The 17,463-nt window shown below is 43.8% G+C and overlaps 1 protein-coding gene across 1 annotated transcript in view; it reads left to right on the top strand.

Moving 5' to 3' along the window:
• DYNC1I1 (dynein cytoplasmic 1 intermediate chain 1) overlaps nt 1-17,463 on the top strand; it is a 1,862,117-nt gene that overhangs the window by 1,103,500 nt on the left and 741,154 nt on the right. Inside the window, exon 9 of the mRNA XM_086941928.1 lies at nt 8,228-8,384. Coding sequence (XP_086798054.1) covers nt 8,228-8,384 — 157 coding nt within the window. The remainder of the gene's footprint in view (nt 1-8,227; nt 8,385-17,463) is intronic.

The following is a 17,463-nucleotide window of genomic DNA, read 5'->3' as shown; positions in this document are numbered from 1 at the left end:
AACTCTAATTTGCGTGGTTGGCTGTTAGTTTGGCAGATAGGATACTCAACTACGTTTGTGGTGGAGTACCTAGTTTCACAGGCCCCCGTCGTGCTAGGAGGTTTACACAGTTAGAGCAAAGATCCAAGAAGTTCTGTCACCCAGCACATGACATGTGAGGGGTCTGCTTGCGCCCTCTAAAGGTCAGCAGATTCACTGCAGAGTCTCCCTTTGCTTCTTCTTTATGCTCCTATACAAGACCAGGCCGAACTCCCCTCCCTCCCCTATATTGTGCTTTCCCTTGTTTTGGGGAGGGGCAGGTCCTTTAAGGGGAGCCATATTCATACCTTGTCCTTTATTTTCCTGTGCAAAAGTGTTAAAGCCAAGGAGAAAGCTTAAGACTAGAAGATACTAATGAGCTTCTCCTAGTAGTTTACTGTGCTTTAAGATATTTGATTCACTCTGTATTCAGGGGTGTTTTCTGTCGTTGACCATCGGGTATCGAAAAATCAAAACACACTGCTGCTGCCAGTGGAACTGCCCTTTCTGCCCATGCGTTCAGAGAACAGGGCTCTAAGGCCCCTGTTTACTTTCTCTATCTACCTTGTAACATTTGCCCTTCACTTTGCCCCTCAGAGGCAATTGAAAGGGTGTTGAGTGGCTAAGGGTGGAGCAAGGTATGTGATAACCTTTTTCCATCCTTTGCATTCTGCTCAGTAAAAGGCCGTGCTCATTGCGTGCCCTGGAAGCAATCTCCTCTTGTTTCGAGGCTTACCCCATCCTGCACAGGCTGTGCTGAAATTGATGGAGTCTAGTCCCTTGGGTGAGGCACGCCCTCTGTCCAAATGTATGGCTATGGCGGGCACCTCGTGAGGGACAAGAGCCTGTTCCTTCCACGTGATTAACTCAGTTATAATATTTCTTCACGAGTAGCCTTGGCCATCGGTCAAAATCACAAATACCTTGTAGGTTGCAGTTGCCCTGTTTTACGAGAATAAAAGCGTGAATCCGAGGCTGCCAGCCTCATGCCCAGTGCCATGAGGCTCATACTGGCAAGACGCTAGGTGTGCCATCTCTTTTCTTAATAGCGCTTTCCCCCGTATTGTGCACAGTCCTGGTGCTCCAGGTAATTATTTAAGTGCTCAGTTCCAGAGAGATCACCACTCAAAGGGAAAATTAATGTTACTTTGATAAGAAGCATTTCATACCAATGGTACCCATTATTTGTAGGTTTTCATTTAAATTCAGAGAGCACAGATGATCATAGATGTTGGCAAATGGATATCTTGGCATTTGACCTGTGGCACATCAAAGCAGCAGCAGGCTTTGTTATGTGTTTTTCTTATGTAGTAAGTTCATTTTGATCCAAGTAAGCCATTGTCAGGCATAATTTGGGAAGACGCTCTGGCCTCTCTCAGATGAACCTGGGCTATGGGGGTAAGTACTTTCATCACTCATCCATGTTTCTTTGGGATCGAAAAAAAAGGACTTGGTGTGTGAAAGCAAGGATCAAAGAGAGCTAATGCGTGACAATATATTATATACAATTACAAAGAAACCTTTGCATTTTCAAGGTAATTGCTCCAGAGCATTAGTCACAGAGGGGGAATGGATGTAACCTTAAAATAAAAGTATGTGTGAGAGGGGAATACATTGATGCTTTTTTTTTAAAGCATGACGTTTCGACAACTTGTATTTTATGATTATATATGCTGTTCGCATAGAATGTTCACTGTTCTGTGCGGTATACCGAAAAGCCTACAGCGTGTCTTACCCACAGCGCATTCAACATTTCCTTCAAACCATCACCTGTTTATTTCTGCATGCCACTGCCACGTCCATTCATTCTCGGTTATTATTTCCCTCTTATAGCAATGGTCTTGTTCTTTCTATCCCTGGCAATCTCACACTCAGCTCTTTCCATTTCTTTATTTGTTTTCTTCTATGTTTGCCTCGCTCACGATCTCCCTTTTCTTTTCCAACACCATCCCGTTTGCTATGTTATTGTTACAATCATTAGAGGCGTAGGTGTAGTAGTAACGAGGACCATGAGGAGCCCACTTCACCCTGGTCAGTGGCTGTTTTATTTTCACAGCAAAATCAGTGGTTGGGTACGCCAGTTTCTTTGCTGGCACTATTGCCTATCAGGGTCACCTTTAGGGCAGTGCGACCGATGCAGCTGCACTAGGCGCTGTCCTGTAAAGGGGGTGCTGACCTCAGGGGGGGGGGGGTGGGGGGGGGCTGTCTTTTGCAGTAACTTATGATTGGAGAGATGAAGGGCACTAACGCCCGGTGGAAGTGAGAGAATCTGAGGAGGCGGTCATAGGGTGTGGGGGTGTCAAAAATGATTGTCGCACAGGGCGCCACCAGTGCTAAAGTCGACCCTGTTGCGCATGGTTACGACGCTGTCAACCCTACTATCTCTTTCCCCGTTTCGAAAAAGTCAAGTGCTTCATTTTACCCTATCTTTGCAGGTTGGACCCACCAGCGCTCATTTTGGGGACCAGCACTAATTTTTATCAACACCCTTTGATCCAGAGCCAAAATAGAGAAAAACATAAAAGGGGGAAGAAGGAGAAAGTGAAAGATGGATAAAACAGCTACAAAGGGAGAGAGCAGGGATGAAAAAGAACCTGCCAGAGTGAGGCATAGGACATGGAATGCCTGGTGGTGGATTAAAGAGGCATGAGGTCGAATCAAGGCTACGTAGCCTTGGTATTTGATACTCTAACCTTCGATAGTTCCTGTATGAACTTCTGGACACAACTTTGGGCCACAGTCCTTATTGTTTTACAAATTAAGCTCTACTCCAGTCTCGAACTCTCAACAATCCCTCTTCTGCCCTCTCTCCTCCCCTTACTTACTCCCTCTGTTCCAGTTTTGTTCTCTCAATCTCTTACACATACATATTTCTCTTGATTGGTCTTTTTTCTTTCAGTCTCTTTCTCTCTCACTTCAGCCTTTCTCTATATTTCTACCCCTCCCTCACTCTTTATTTTTCACACCTTTTGTCTACTTTTCTGTGTGCAATGGAAGGTAGTTCCACACTTTAGGAGTGATGAAGGAGGGAGATGTCCTCCTATTCTGTCTCCATGGATGTGTGTGAGTCCTGCGGGATTGAGGTGTCTAGGTGAGTGGTCAAAGGAGGTGCAGCCTGAGTTGTGTAGCCCCTTGAATGTATGTGTGAGGAGTATGAATTGACTGTGTGTTTGTATATCAGGAACCAGTGGAGCTCTCTGAGGTGTTGTGTAATGTGAGTTTTGTGTGGGAGACTGAGGATGAGTCTCACTGCTGAGTTCTGGATGGTTTGTAGTCTTCTAGTAATGTGCTTGGTGGTCCCGACGTATAGTGTGTTCCCTTAGTCCAACCTGCTGGTGACTAGGGAATTGAATAACAGTTTTGTAGTGTTGCTTGGGAGCCATTTGAAGATATTCTTCCGCATCTTCAGGGTGTAGAAGCAGGATAAAAGGGATGGTGTTGACTTGTACACTCATGTCCAGCTTGCTGTCATTGATTTTTCCGAGGTTCCTGGCATGGGTTCTGGGTGTGGGTCAAAGTTCAGCTGGCCAAAAGTTGGAGCCCCACTGTGATCTGAAAATCACTACTTCTGTCTTGTTGGTGTTGAACTTGAAACATTTGGCTTTCATCAAGTTAGTGACTTCGGTCATGTAGACAGTGAACTTGTTTCTCGTTTTTAGTGTCTTGCAAGAGAAGGAGAGTATTAATTGTGTGTTTATGCATGGGAGAGGGTGGGGCTGAGCGATAAACTTGAGGCACTCCATAGACGAGTTTGCGGGCTTCCGAAGAGTAAGGTGACAGGCTGACAGCTTGTGTTGTATCCTTTAAGAAGGAGCAGATCCAGTGGGACTGGGTCCATGGATGTAAATCATGTGCAGGTGCCTGATGCAGGATAGGGTGTCAGACTGTGTAAAATGCTGTATAGAGGTCCTAATTAAAGAGGGCTGAAGTCACCTCTGTCAAGGATCATGCGAATGTCGTCTGTGGCGGCACTGACTGCTGTTTCTGTACTGTGCTGGGTCCTGAGTCTGGACTGCGTAGCATTAAGGAACTGGTGGTTTCTGAGGTGTTCGGTGAGGCATCGCTTGATTGGTTTCTCCAAGACCTGTGCTATGTATGGTAGGCGGGAGATGGGTCTGTAGTTGAAAAGAATGGCTGGATCAGCAGATGGTTTCTGGAGCAGTGACTGTTCTGCCTCCTGACAACATGCACAGTTTATATAAAGGTGATGAGAAAACAACCTTGCCTCCATCTGTGTTACCGGGAAGCTACTTGTCAGCTGCCTCCTTCTGCCATGGAGTTCCCTTGTAGTGATGGATGTGTGTGGCACGTGGGTTGCCTAAGCGATACTCATTCATCTGCATGCCAATTTACTAAATCCTATGAAGCTATCAATAAAATCAAAGGAATTTTAGAGGCCTAGGAAGGCATGTGGAAGTGAGTCTTTTTGTTTAGTGTATACGTTAATAAGCGACTGAAGAGAGCAGTCGCACTCGGCCCTCTGTACTTGCTCTGGGTATTCTCCTATGCTCACTTCATCACCACTGATCCTCAATCAACTCTTGCCGTATATTTAATTGTGCATAATCCATTGTTTTAGAGAGCAAAACGTGGTCAATAAATATTGGGACCCATGTACAATCCTTCATCTATTTTTAGTAATGTTTGCATCTAGGGCTCTGGTGGTACCACTCCCTTCAGTAATATGGCATAAGCATATCATAGCTGGGGTTAATAGTTATGGTTAACTATCATAGCCATTTTAATTCATCTAGTTGCACTGTTGTCCGTCTCTGAGATGACACTGGCTTAGAGTACCTGAGGATGTTCAAATACTGCCTATGACTATTTTCCTCTAAGGTTTGCATTTGTCATTATAGTAGGAGATCATCCTCAAAACCTGCATAGATGAATTCTGCAGATACGTCTCCAATGTGCGTCAGTTCTTCTGATAGGTATTGATGATACTGTCCCTGAGCCTCACTATTAAGGTGGCCTGGAGTGAGGCCAAAAGGCAGACTGTACCAGCCTCACTAAACACAGAGAGGCTGCAGAAGAACCATAAAATCCAAAAGTGAGATCACGCCATCATCACTGAAACACAGAGAGGATGCAACAAACCATTAAAATCCAAAGTGAGACTGCAACAGCACCATTGAAACAGAGACTGCACCAGCTCCACCGAAGCATTCCATCTATCACTGTTTGTTTACTTTAGTATGCTGCCCTACGTGGGACGGGCATGTCCAGTCGTGGGTCCTGTGCTCAGTGTGTCACTGGAACCAAGCTATACCATGCTGATGAGCCAACAAATGCAGAAACAGCCGTAGGTTGATTGCGTTCCAGTTCAGGGAGGACCAGGCTTGGCAGTTCGGGCTGGACTGTTCCCTTTGGAGCAGGGTCAAGACTGATTTGTATATAGCTGGATCCCAAATGAGGTGGGATGATGTGTAAAATAACGAACTGAAATATGGCCCGAGGAATAACCAGTAGCTGAGATTAATTCAAGCATTCTATCCATCACTTTTCGTATACATTATTATGTAGCCCTAAGTGGGACGGGTATACCCAGACTTGGGTCCTGTGCACATTGTGTCACTGGAATCAAGTTAGACCTGGCTGATGAGCCCAAAACAAGGGCAAAACCATTCCTGTGTTGCTTTTGTTACCGGTGCAGGGCGGACCTGGCTTGGCAGTTCGGGCTGGACTGTTCCCATTGGAGCAGGGTCAAGATTGATTTGTATATAACCGGGCCCCAAGTGAGGTGGTAAGTTGTGCAAAATAATGTTGGACTGGGGTATGACCCCAAGTAATTACCAGTGGCTGAGGTACACTCAATCATTACATCCATCACTTTTTGTATACTTTAGTATGTCACCCTAAGTGGGATGGATATGCCCAGACGTGAGTTCTATGCACATTGTGTCACTGGAACCAAGCTATACCTGGTTGATGAGACCGCAACAAGGGTGAAACCAGTCTTGATTTGCTTGTGTTCTGGTTCAGGGAGGACCTGGTTTAGCAGTTAGGGCTGGACTGTTCCAATTGGAACAGGGTCAAGACTGATTTGCATATAGCTGGGTCCCAAGTGAGGTGGCATGGTGTGCAAAATGACGATGAACTGGAATGTAGACCCGAGTAATTACCTGTAGCTGAAATTAATTCAAGCATTCCATCCATCACTTTTTGTATATGTTATTATGTTTCCCTAAGTGTGACGGATATGCCCAGACGTGAGTCTCGTGCACACTGTCACTGGAATCAAGCTATACTGTTTGATGAGCACACAAGGGCACAACCAGTCCTGGGTTGCTCACGTTTCGGGTCAGAGAGGACCTAGCTTGGAGTTCAGGCTCGTCTGTTTCCATTGGAGCAAGGCCAAGTCTGATGTGCATAAAGCTGGATCCCAACTAAGGTGGTGTGGTGTCCAAAATAACAATGGACTGGATGAGGCCCGAGTAATTACCAGTGGCTGAGATTAATTCAACCATTCCATCCATTACATTTTGTATACTTTAGTAGGTGTCATTTCCAGCACATAGTTAATGCTATTACAGAAAAACAAATATTTGAATCAACTGAACAGAATCAATTTTGAAACATGCTTTCATATAGATAAAAGATAAACATTTCGAATTTAAGTTTGCAATATTGACATAATTGATGCCAGTCATCTTCTCTTCCTTATCTTATTTAGTTTAAATATATTCTCCATCCCAGTGCCCTAAAAGTCCCTTATTACCCCTAAGCACTACCCATTCCTGAACCCTAAGGCCCCTTTATTACTCCTAAACTGTACCCATCCCTAAACCTGAAAAACCCATATCCACCCATAAACAATAGCCATCACTGAACCCTAAAATTCCCTAGCATCCCTAAACAATACCTATTCCTGAACCTTAATAACCCCTTAATATATCTGACCTCTACTCATCTCTGAACCCTAAAAACACCCATAGATACCCCTAAATACTACCCTTCATTGAACTCTAAAAACTACTGCTCACCCCTAAAAACTACCAGACTCTCAACCCAAGCCTCCCCTAGTTACCCTTGGAACCCAAACAGTAAAATACAAATATGTTTCAAATCATATACTTATATATTAAATCAAATATTTTATAAATAATATTACTTAATCCATAATATTAATTAATACTCCCTTTTAATTAACGTATGTTATTTATTAAATAACTTTTTTAACTTATATACATGAAATAAGTTACATAAATAGTGTTTGTAAATAAATAGTTTTAAACTTATACATTTAAAAATAATTTTGAATCACCTTCCCATGTTATTATATACGGGTATATGTTTATATAATATATAAATGCACACACGTAAACATATGTATACATTGATAATGCTAAAAGAGATGATATTTAGCACATTAAAAATAACTTACCTGTGGAGTAAAGGCCTGTGAAGTAATCTACTTAAAATGCACATGTGATGTGAAGACTCCTGATGTGCGTGCCTGCGATGTAACAACTCACATTGAAATACTGGAGCACATCTCCTATAGAGCCCTGAACACCATGCAGAAGCCTGTCCGACCAATCAAGAGTAGTTGAAATATACAAGCCCTGCAGCAACTTAACTACCTTCATTTTCCAGCACTCTTGCCCCACAAAGTATGCTGAACCATCTACCAAATCAAGCAGACTAATAAACTGGATTACTTTTGTCAGCAACCAACACATATCTGGTGCCAAAGCTCACGTATAGTCCCTTGCAAAATTTGGAAAGACAAACCAGTAAAGTCCTAATCCTCATTCGACCTATTAATATGAGATGATGTATCCCTAAACACAAAACTCTCGCTATCCCTGCCTACTTCAGAAAATTTCGAAATTGCCATTTTTGTTTGTAGAGATCAATCAGGACTCATGATGATGCAACTGCCCTAGAGCGAGATGTGTTGAGTTAATGATTGAATGATGGGCAAATGAAGGCGAGATGAGATGATGCTTATATGCTGATTTGTCTGTCATTCTCAGTGGCCATTAATAATGTGTGATTTGTTCTTCTCCCACCTTGTAAGATTTCTAAACACTTGGTTTTAATGCTGTCATCAACCTTGGTTATTGTTAACTATTATTGAGGAACAATGCACCATTAAGGGTACATCAATGTTGTGTTGGTACTCATCACTATACAACTTTTGAAATCAATTTTCAATCGAATAAAATCAATATTCTTTTTTCTCTCTTTGTGGTGGTTACAGTTCCCCTAGGAGAGCTGACCGAGGAAGAAAAACAACAAGTGCTGCACTCAGAAGAGTTCCTGATGTACTTTGACCGGACCATTCGGGTCATAGAGCGAGCTTTGGCAGAAGAATCAAATATATTCTTTGACTACAGTGGACTGGATGAGAGAGAAGGGTTAGCTTTTTTATCTTTTGCTGACTGAACAATTTACACTTTTGAGCAGTGAATTCCTGTAAGCATGTCCTTATTTTACTTAACAATGGACTATCCAAACCTCACGAGAATACTGTTGTAAGATATTCGTAAGAATTACTTGTGCAATGTAATGAGCTGAAGGAAATGTCCAGTGTAAAACTTCTGACCTCATCCGATATTCTATAAAGATTATATGTTTTAAAGGGACCTATAAGTGAACTAAATATTGGGTATACACCAATTTCACCACGTTTAGGAATGAAGTACATGCACTTTGGCATTGGTTAGCAGTGGGTAAGGGGCTCAGAGTCCTAATGCAAAGAAAAGGATACAGCAAAAAGTGGAGGTGAGAGGCAAAAAGTATGGGGGAAGACCAGACACCCAAAGGATGACTGGCCTAACACCCCTCATAACCATGTATGCTAAGGAACATGATGGCTGTTGTGTTATCTTTTAATGTATGATACAATATTTATTGAGATTTGTTTCTAGATTAAGAAACTGCCCTAAACATGATACGACTGCTCTGTTTTAAAGTCACCCAGAAAAGGAATATTTATTTACTGCCTGCTTAACATTGAAAAGATATATAATTCAGCTGAATAGTAATACACTCATACTTTCTCTATCAAGCTAAGAGTGGTCTCTAGGCTAGGAGAATGGCCAACTCTAGCTCAAATGGAAATACATTGAGTTTTGCTGCTAATGGCCCCCAGCATCAGCAGAATTTAACTGCTTTCTGGAGAACATTTGAATATGATAACAATGTTTTGTCTCCACTGGGAGAGAAACAAAGCAGTGAGCATCACAACTCTCAAACTCTTTGCACCAGCTCCCAATTTATAGGCAGGAGTACTGTTCTGATACAAATGCTAGGAGAGACCTGGGCAGTGAAAGATTCCTAGCATTAGAATGAATTTGAGAAACAGGGTACAAGGGGTAGAACAAGCACAATTGATTTTGCAATCATTTCCATGGGACTTTTTAATCATTTAAAAGGTTTTAAAAATGAGATAAACCCGGCTAGTGATCATAACCCCCTAATCTTGAGCTTTTCCATTGCTTCTGATCCAAAATCGTTCCAGGAACAACCGATAGTATATACTAAGAATCAGGGTATTACGGTGAAATGGAATAAAGTAGTGGTAAGACAACTGGAGATGGATATTTTTAAGGAAAATATGGCTCAGATTGACATCTGCCTTTCGTCTAATCCAGCCCCAGCCCGTATAATCACTAGCTTTGAGAAACTAATGGAAAATGTAGCTACACATTTACTGGTAAAGGTAGGGGGGAAGAACCTAGATCAGGGGCCCAAATGGTTCAATGCTGAATGCTCTGCAGCCCAAACTACCTTAACTAAAGCTTTGCGCCAAAACCCTAGAGATAGAAATATGGTTACACTAGCTAGAAAACAATATAGACAGGCAATTAGAAAAAGGAAAAATGAACTGAAATCTAAAGCATGGGAAGATTTAGATAAGGCAGTAGATTTAAGGGACAACAGACTCTTTTGGGAAGTAATAAATAGGCCCTTTTTGAAATCAGGGGACGAAAACACTATTCGAGTTCATTTACCAGAGGAAACCTGGGTAACCCATTATAACAAAATCTTTAATCCCAAAGAGATATCATATACTGCTACCCCGGAAGAGGATGACTACCTCTATGTTAATGTGGAATCAGCAAAGAAGTTGAGTGAATCAATAACGCTTGCTGAAGTAGAGCTTGCTCTGACTAAAGGGGCATCCGCAAAGGCCCCAGGCCCTGATTCAGTACCATTAGATCTCTTTAAATGTAACCGAGAGTTTTGGTCCCCTTTACTTATGAATGTTTTTAAGGCACTAATACTTGGTCCTATTCCGACCTCTTGGAAAGAGGCCGTTTTGGTTCCAATTTTTAAAAAGGGTAACAAATATGATCCTAGATGTTACAGGCCAATATCACTAATAGACTCAACATGTAAATTGATGGGTAGGGTGATATTGGCAAGGTTGGAAACCTGGGCTGAGTCATCAGGGGTAATTGTGGATTCACAATATGGTTTTAGGAAAGGCAAAGGAACAAACGAGCAGTGCCTGAATCTTGCCCTGATTATGGGCAAGTACATGGGTGCCAAGAATGGTTCTATACACTTGGCATTCATGGACTTGTCCAGCGCCTTTGACACAGTATGTAGGGACAAACTATGGCGTATGATGGACTCTATGGGTTTTGAAGAACCACTGGTTACCCTGCTTCGCAGGTTACACACTGCTACAACGGTTAGGGTCAGATATGGCCGTGGTGGTGAGAAATCAAAACCTATCTTATCCACTGAAGGCGTCCGACAAGGATGTATTTTAGCGCCCTTTTTATTTCTGATCTATACAAACGGCTTAGAGGGTTTCTTGTTAGAAACATCTGCTGATTTCCCAAAGATAAATGGAAGAAGAATCCCAATGTTGTCTTACGCAGATGACACTGTTTTAATGGCACTTACCTCCAATAGTATGCAGATCTCTCTGGACGCTTTCGTTACATTCATGGGCAAATTAGAATTAGGTGTTAATTTTATTAAATCTTTTGCCATGACCTGTGGTCCAAAAAATGTTAAAACACGTAAATATGTGGTGAAGAATGCCACTATTGAGAAGGTGGATAACTTCTGTTATCTGGGTAACCTCTTCAACAAAAAATTGAGCTGGGAGCCCCTGCTGATAGCACGGGTTCAGAAGGTTGCACAGCTAATTGAAGCTCTCTTCCGCTTTGCCAGCAAATTAGGCCAGCGACGTGTAGCAGAAATCACATTATTATACAAAGCTAAGTGTGTTTCTGCCTTGACCTATGGTTCAGGAGTTTGGGGCTCGTATAATTGTGAAAAAATACAAACTGTTGAAAATAAGTTCATTAAACGCTTATTATCTGTCCCAATGGGTACATCTAATACATTTTGCCACGGAGAAATTGGAATCGAGTTTATAAGTGATGTTATTCACATTGCCCCTTTAACATTATGGGCTAAGGTTTGGCAATCTGAAGAATTGAAATTAACCAAAGACATCATTCAAGATTGCCTTAAGCTTGATTATTACACCCAAATCCCGTGGCTGCGATATGTTAGAGAGACTTTTTATAAGATAGGTTTAGGTAAGATGTTTACCAATCCCGAACTGCTTGGTAGGGAAGCCAAGGAGACTATTAAAAATGCTTTCAGTAATTGTTTAGGTTCCTTAAAGACAAACGACCATGTGATAAGTGTAAGGGGAAAATTAGTCCCCCAGTTCTATTTGTCATACATTACAAACACACAATGGCATTTTTATCTTACAAGATTTCGCCTTGGCACCTTACACTTTTTGTTTGCTTTCCCAAAGCAGGGGGGTTGGTGGGAGAAGTTACCCTACTGTCCTTGTAACAATAGGGTCTCACAAAATACTCTCCACCTCATGCTTTTCTGCACTTTGTATAAAGCACCAAGAAACACTTTCCTTAAACCATTGTTAGAAACATTCGAAACGCGTTATTATAAAGAAGCATATGATCGCTTGTTATCCCTGTCAACTGCACATATTTGCAATGCCGTTCTAAATTTTATTAGATCAGCTTTGGTGATCAGAAAAAGATACTGATGGATTTTGTTTTTAATAATTATGTAACTATGTACTGTGATTTTATGGTTGATTAACTCAAATGTCTTTTAAAATTTGTTTATGTATACTTTTATGGCTTCTATATGAAATCGAAATAAAGTTTTTGAAATGAAATGAAAAATGAATTTGAGAAACAAAACTTTTAAAATAGCTCTTTGTGGGCTGTTCAATATAACTTGTAAAGTACCATATATTCAATATAAAAATAATACTGCACATTGAAAATGCAAAAACTTCACAAAGTTTTTCACTTAGACTCGAGTGAGAATATATATTTTTCTATGTCTATTTACAAATGTAGAAGCTGAATTCAGTCCTAAAAAACCAAGCCTAGCTTGTGACATCTTCCTCAGGCAGCCTCTGCACCAGCTTCAGTTCAGCAGAGCTGTTATTCCCTCGCTCAACACAACTCTGGAGCAAATGCTAAGCCAGTTCAAAAATGTTGCTCATTCTTCTGGAATTATCATCTGCCATGCAGACTCTCACAATACATGCATGTATGAACAGATAAACATACAGTGGTAGCATTGAAACAAAATATTTTTCACTTGCTTTCCGATGGCCGACGGCAATGCACCCTGCCCTGGCAGTACCATTCCTCCTTCCCCCTCCCCCCAAGGTTTTGCGGAGCTTCCGATTCTGGTTCTTGCCCTAGATGGCAAGCTGTATGACAAATTAATAGTGTGGTTTTAAGCGGAGAGAATTCATGTTTTCCTCTCATTCTGAGGGTCTGGAGATTGATGGCAGAGGCAATGCAGCACTGCCATCCCCTTTGGATTGATATAGTAAAAAGAGTCCAGGCTATGTTAAATACATTCAAGGGTTTTGCACAATTGCAATCTTATCATTGATAAATAATGTATGTTATTCTATTTCTATGTTTACTTTTTATGGTCCTAGCGACCGAAATAAAAGTTTTTGAAACGAAACGCAATCATATCAAAAGAGAAGATAGTACAATATTCAACCTTGTTGCCATCTTGAATGATGTCAACAAACTGGTGCCGCTTTGGTTATTTCTCAGCACCTTGAGTCAATGACTTAGGGGTAATTGAAACTGTGCTGCAGTTCTTCATCAGAGACCCATAGGCCAGAGGCGGATTCTCCATTAGGGCTCTGGGGCTGCGCCCACCTGATATTCCTTCACATGCCTGTACAACTATTAAATATGTTGATTTATTTAGAGATGAGATGGTATCTCTAAATAAATCGATGCATTTAAATCTGGGCTGTGATTCCCAGGCAGCCTGCCCCTCCTAGCTCTGAAGTAGGAGCAGGGCCAGACTGGGAAACAAAACCAGCCCTGGCAAAGTGCTCGGCAGCCCCCCCCCCCCCCCCCTCCCCACTCGGGGGTTTGGAGGTGCCGCCGAGCTCTTTGCGAGGGCCGGTTTTCGGCAGATTATGCTGCAAAAACGGCCCTGTAACAAAAACGGCCCCCAGGATCCCCAAACCGGCCCCCCACCCTTGCGGCACACCGGGGGATTGCCCGGTGCCCGCTACGGCCAGTCCTGCCCTGAGTAGGAGGCCGAAGCCAGGCAGTTAGTCAACTTTCTGAATTGTGATACAGGGCCTACTGTTCTAAAGCCCTTCACAATGAATCATTGCCATTGTATTTTTTGGCAGTACCCACTGTAGGCCAGTGACACTTTCAATGTCCTAGTTTCAGGCGTTGAAGTCTCCATCCCTGCGTGAGAGCAGCCGTCCCTCATTCACAGGCATAGATCCCACCCTTTCTCATTCCTCACATGTAGCAGTGAATACAAGCATGTGTGATCTGGTGCCTTAGTCTTGGTAATGGTAAGTGGTAGAATGCTATTATTCTGTAATGTATGTTGTTCTGAGATACCTTACTACCCTAACCTTCCCCACTGAGACACCAAAGACCCTGGCTTCACATCGCTGGCCCCGTTAGAAGTGGAGCTGCTGCATTTGTTCCCCCGCGAAATGGATCCAAAAGACAAGCAGGCCAGGGTTCTTGTTTCCTTGTGAAGATGATGCAATTATCCGAGAAAAGAACAAAGTGAGAGAAATCCACTTACAGTAGACAGTTATCTGCTGTATGAGAAGTACATGCTGCGCACCTAAAGTCTCTCCAGTCCAGCTTAGCTATGTTGGCTCATTTAATATAAATGCACTGCAATTCTAATGCAGTCTGCAGACAGAGTGTCATCCCTGCAGGTGCATAGCCATTCTGTTTAGTCTCTAGACCGAGAGCATGCATTGCAGACTTTAACTATAACATGATATTAAAGGCACAGTTGTATGTTCCCAAGGTTTGATGAAATACTACTCTGAAAAGAAAAGCATAGTGTGTATTTTTTTTATTTTACTTACAAGATAAAGGTGGACATTACTGATCATAGTAGTCAAAACCATGGCTCTCCTGCCCGCATTCCTGCAGTCTTGCATGCCATTGACATGCCCTTATCACCATTATTGCTAAAAACATGGATTGATTTACGAACAATGAGTGTTAAAAACTTTACTGACCATGCATGTCAGCAATTTAGTTCCTCTTTTATTTCAAGCTTTCCTTAGTCTTGCATCCCTTAAGAGATAGCTATTTAATCATATTGTGTTTCTTTCTGTATTTTTTTCATGCATACTTTAAGCTGTGTAGGTGTTTATGAGGGGCTTTGATTGAGAGCGCAGATGCTGATCCTGTTGTTAAACGGTCTATTCTAAACCGTCGCAGCACTGTATTAATCTGAGAAATATCAAATCAGGGAATTGTAAGCGCACTACTCACCTGTGAGAGGTCTCAAGGCGCTAAAAGGGGAGGGGGGTTCCGCAGATCTGTTAGCCGGAAAGCCAGGTCTTGAAGGTCTTCCTGAAGATGTTCAGGGAGGAGGCATGTCTGATGTCCATTGGTAGCTCGTTCCAGGTCTTAGCTGCAATGTGAGAGAAGGATCTTCCGCCTGCTCTGGGGATGTCCGGGGTTTCGGCCAGTGTGAGAAGAACGGAGGTTTCTTTTGGGTACGTGGAAGTTGATTCTGTCATTGAGGTATTTGGGTTCGTTGTTTTGGAGGGATTTGTAGGCATGGGTGAGGATTTTGAAGGTGACTCTTTTCTCCACAGGAAGCCAGTGGAGTCTTCGCAGGTGTTGGCTGATGTGTTCGTGCTGGGGGTCGCTGAGGACGAGTCTAGCGGTGGTCTTCTGTATTGTCTGGAGTTTGCGGAGTAGGGACTTGTTGATGCCGGCGTAGAGTGCATTTCCGTAGTCCAGTCTGCTGGTAATGAGTGTGCGGGTGACTGTCCTCATTGCGGAGGATGTGTACGGTGTTGAAGGAGCTGGATGTGACGGCATTGACCTGTCGGTTCATGTTGAGGGAAGAGTCAAGTATGTTGCCAAGATTTTTGGCGTGGTCCGAAGGGGTGGGTGGAATTCCGAGCGCGGACGAGGACTTCTGTGTCCTCTGCGTTGTGCTTCAGGCAGCTGTTGGTCATCCAGATTGCGACGTCTTTGATTCCTTTCTGGAACTTGAGTCTAGCGGCGGTGAGGTCTTTGGCGAGGGAGAGGATGACCTGGGTGTCTTCAGCGTAGGATACGATGTTGAGGCCATGTTGTCAGACGATGGTGGTTAGGGGGGCTATGTAAATGTTGAAGAGGGTTGGGCTCAGCGATGACCCCTGTGGAACTCCGCAGGTGATTTTCGTGGGATCGGAGAGGTAGGTTGGCAGTCTGATCCTTTGGCTACTACCGGCGAGGAATGATCAATTCCATTCTAGAGCTGTACTTTGTATGCCGGCATTGTTTAGTCTGGCGGCACAAAATTCTGCGGCTCCAAGCCCCTATTGGGTTATTAGGTCTACTGAAGCCTTATCTGCCTAGACGTGCTCTGCGCTCGGTTAATCAAGGTCTGGTCTGTGTCCCTCGAGTTAATAAAGCGAGGCCAGGGGATCGCTCGTTTGCTCTCATGGCGGCCAAGCTGTGGAACTCTCTTCCAGCAAGTGTCCGAGCCATCCCTAACCTTCTGACGTTTCGGAAATCCTGAAAAACTTGGCTGTTCCCCACTATTTGATATTTGTCGCTCGCTGTGTCTCCCTGTCTCTTGTCTGGTTTCTGGCTGCGCTGGGGCGCCTCGTTGCTGAGGCAGCCATGCGCATTACAAATCCTTAAATAAATAAAGAAATATGGTGTTGAAAGCCGCTGATAGGTCAAGTAGGTTAATGGCTGCGGAGTGTCCTTGGTCCAGAAGGGTGCAGATATCTATGGCGGCGAGTAGGGCGGTATCGGTGCTGTGGTTGCTTCGGAACCCGGACCGGAATGGGTCGAGAATGGCGTTGTCTTAGATGAATCAAGTCAGTTCCCTGCTGACTGTTTTCTCTGCCACTTTGGCCTTGAAGGGGAGGAGCGAGATGGGCTGGTAGTTCTTGAGGTCGGTGGGGTCAGCTGTGGGCTTCTTGAGCAGGGGCCTGACTTCTGCGCGCTTCCAGTCATCTGGGAAGGTGCATGTTGTGAAGGTGGTGTTGATGGGTGTAATGATGGCTGAGGCTCTGTGGTAGATGTGAGGAGGGCAGGGGTCTGTGGGGGCCCCAGAGTCGATGCCTTTCATGGTCGAGGCAGTGTACTTGGCCGTGACCGGCGTCCAGGTGGAGATGATGGGTTGGCTGTTATGTTGTGTGGGCCGGGGGGCTGATTGCAGCGCCTGGTGAATGGTCGACAAAGTTGTCGTAGAGGTTTCTGATCTTGAGGTGGAAGTAGGTTCCAAGCTTATAGCAGAGGTCTTGGGACCGGATGATGTCTGTGGCTTTGCTGGGTGGGTTGGTGAATTTCTGAAAGACACTGAAGAGTTCTTTGGAGTTGGCAGAGTTGGGGAGGACTTTGTTGTGGATGAAGTTCCTCTTGGTGGTTCTGATTTGGGAGTGATAGTCCGTCATGGCGTCCTTGTAGGTGGTGGTGTAGTTTTTGGTGTTTTGGTGTTTCTCTATTCCTTCTCCAAGCGCCTGCAAGTGCGTCCGGCTACTTGGAGATTTGTGGTGAACCAGTCGGCATTCCTGGGGCGCTGTTTGTCGGGGTTGCATAACAGGGCGAGTTTGTCTGCGCATGTGGCGATCCAGGTGTGTAGTTCTCTGGCTGCAATGTTGGCATCAGATGCCCAGGTGTGGTTGTCTCGGGTGAGGGTGGAGTTAAGTTGCTTGTCGGTGACTTTGCTGCAGTTCCTTCGTGGTGGTTGTGGGGCTGGTTTGGGTGCCTTGGGTATGTTGACCGTGAAGTGTACGCAGTGGTGGCGTTTGTGTAGTGTGGCTGAATCGGATGCGGTTTCCTGCAGCAAAGATTGGGTCGAGGGTGTGTCCTGCTCAGTGGGTCGGTGTGGTGATGCGTTGTTTGAGTCTTATGTTGGCGAGGATGTCACGCAGGGTAGTGGAATTGGGGTAGCTGGGGTTTTCCTAGGTAGAAGTTCAGGTCTCCGATGATTATGTAG

This window comes from Lissotriton vulgaris, chromosome 10, assembly GCF_964263255.1.
Source record: "Lissotriton vulgaris chromosome 10, aLisVul1.2, whole genome shotgun sequence".
NCBI lineage: Eukaryota > Metazoa > Chordata > Amphibia > Caudata > Salamandridae > Lissotriton > Lissotriton vulgaris.
Note: the sequence above shows the minus strand (reverse complement) of the source record. Positions and strands in the feature narration are given on the sequence as shown.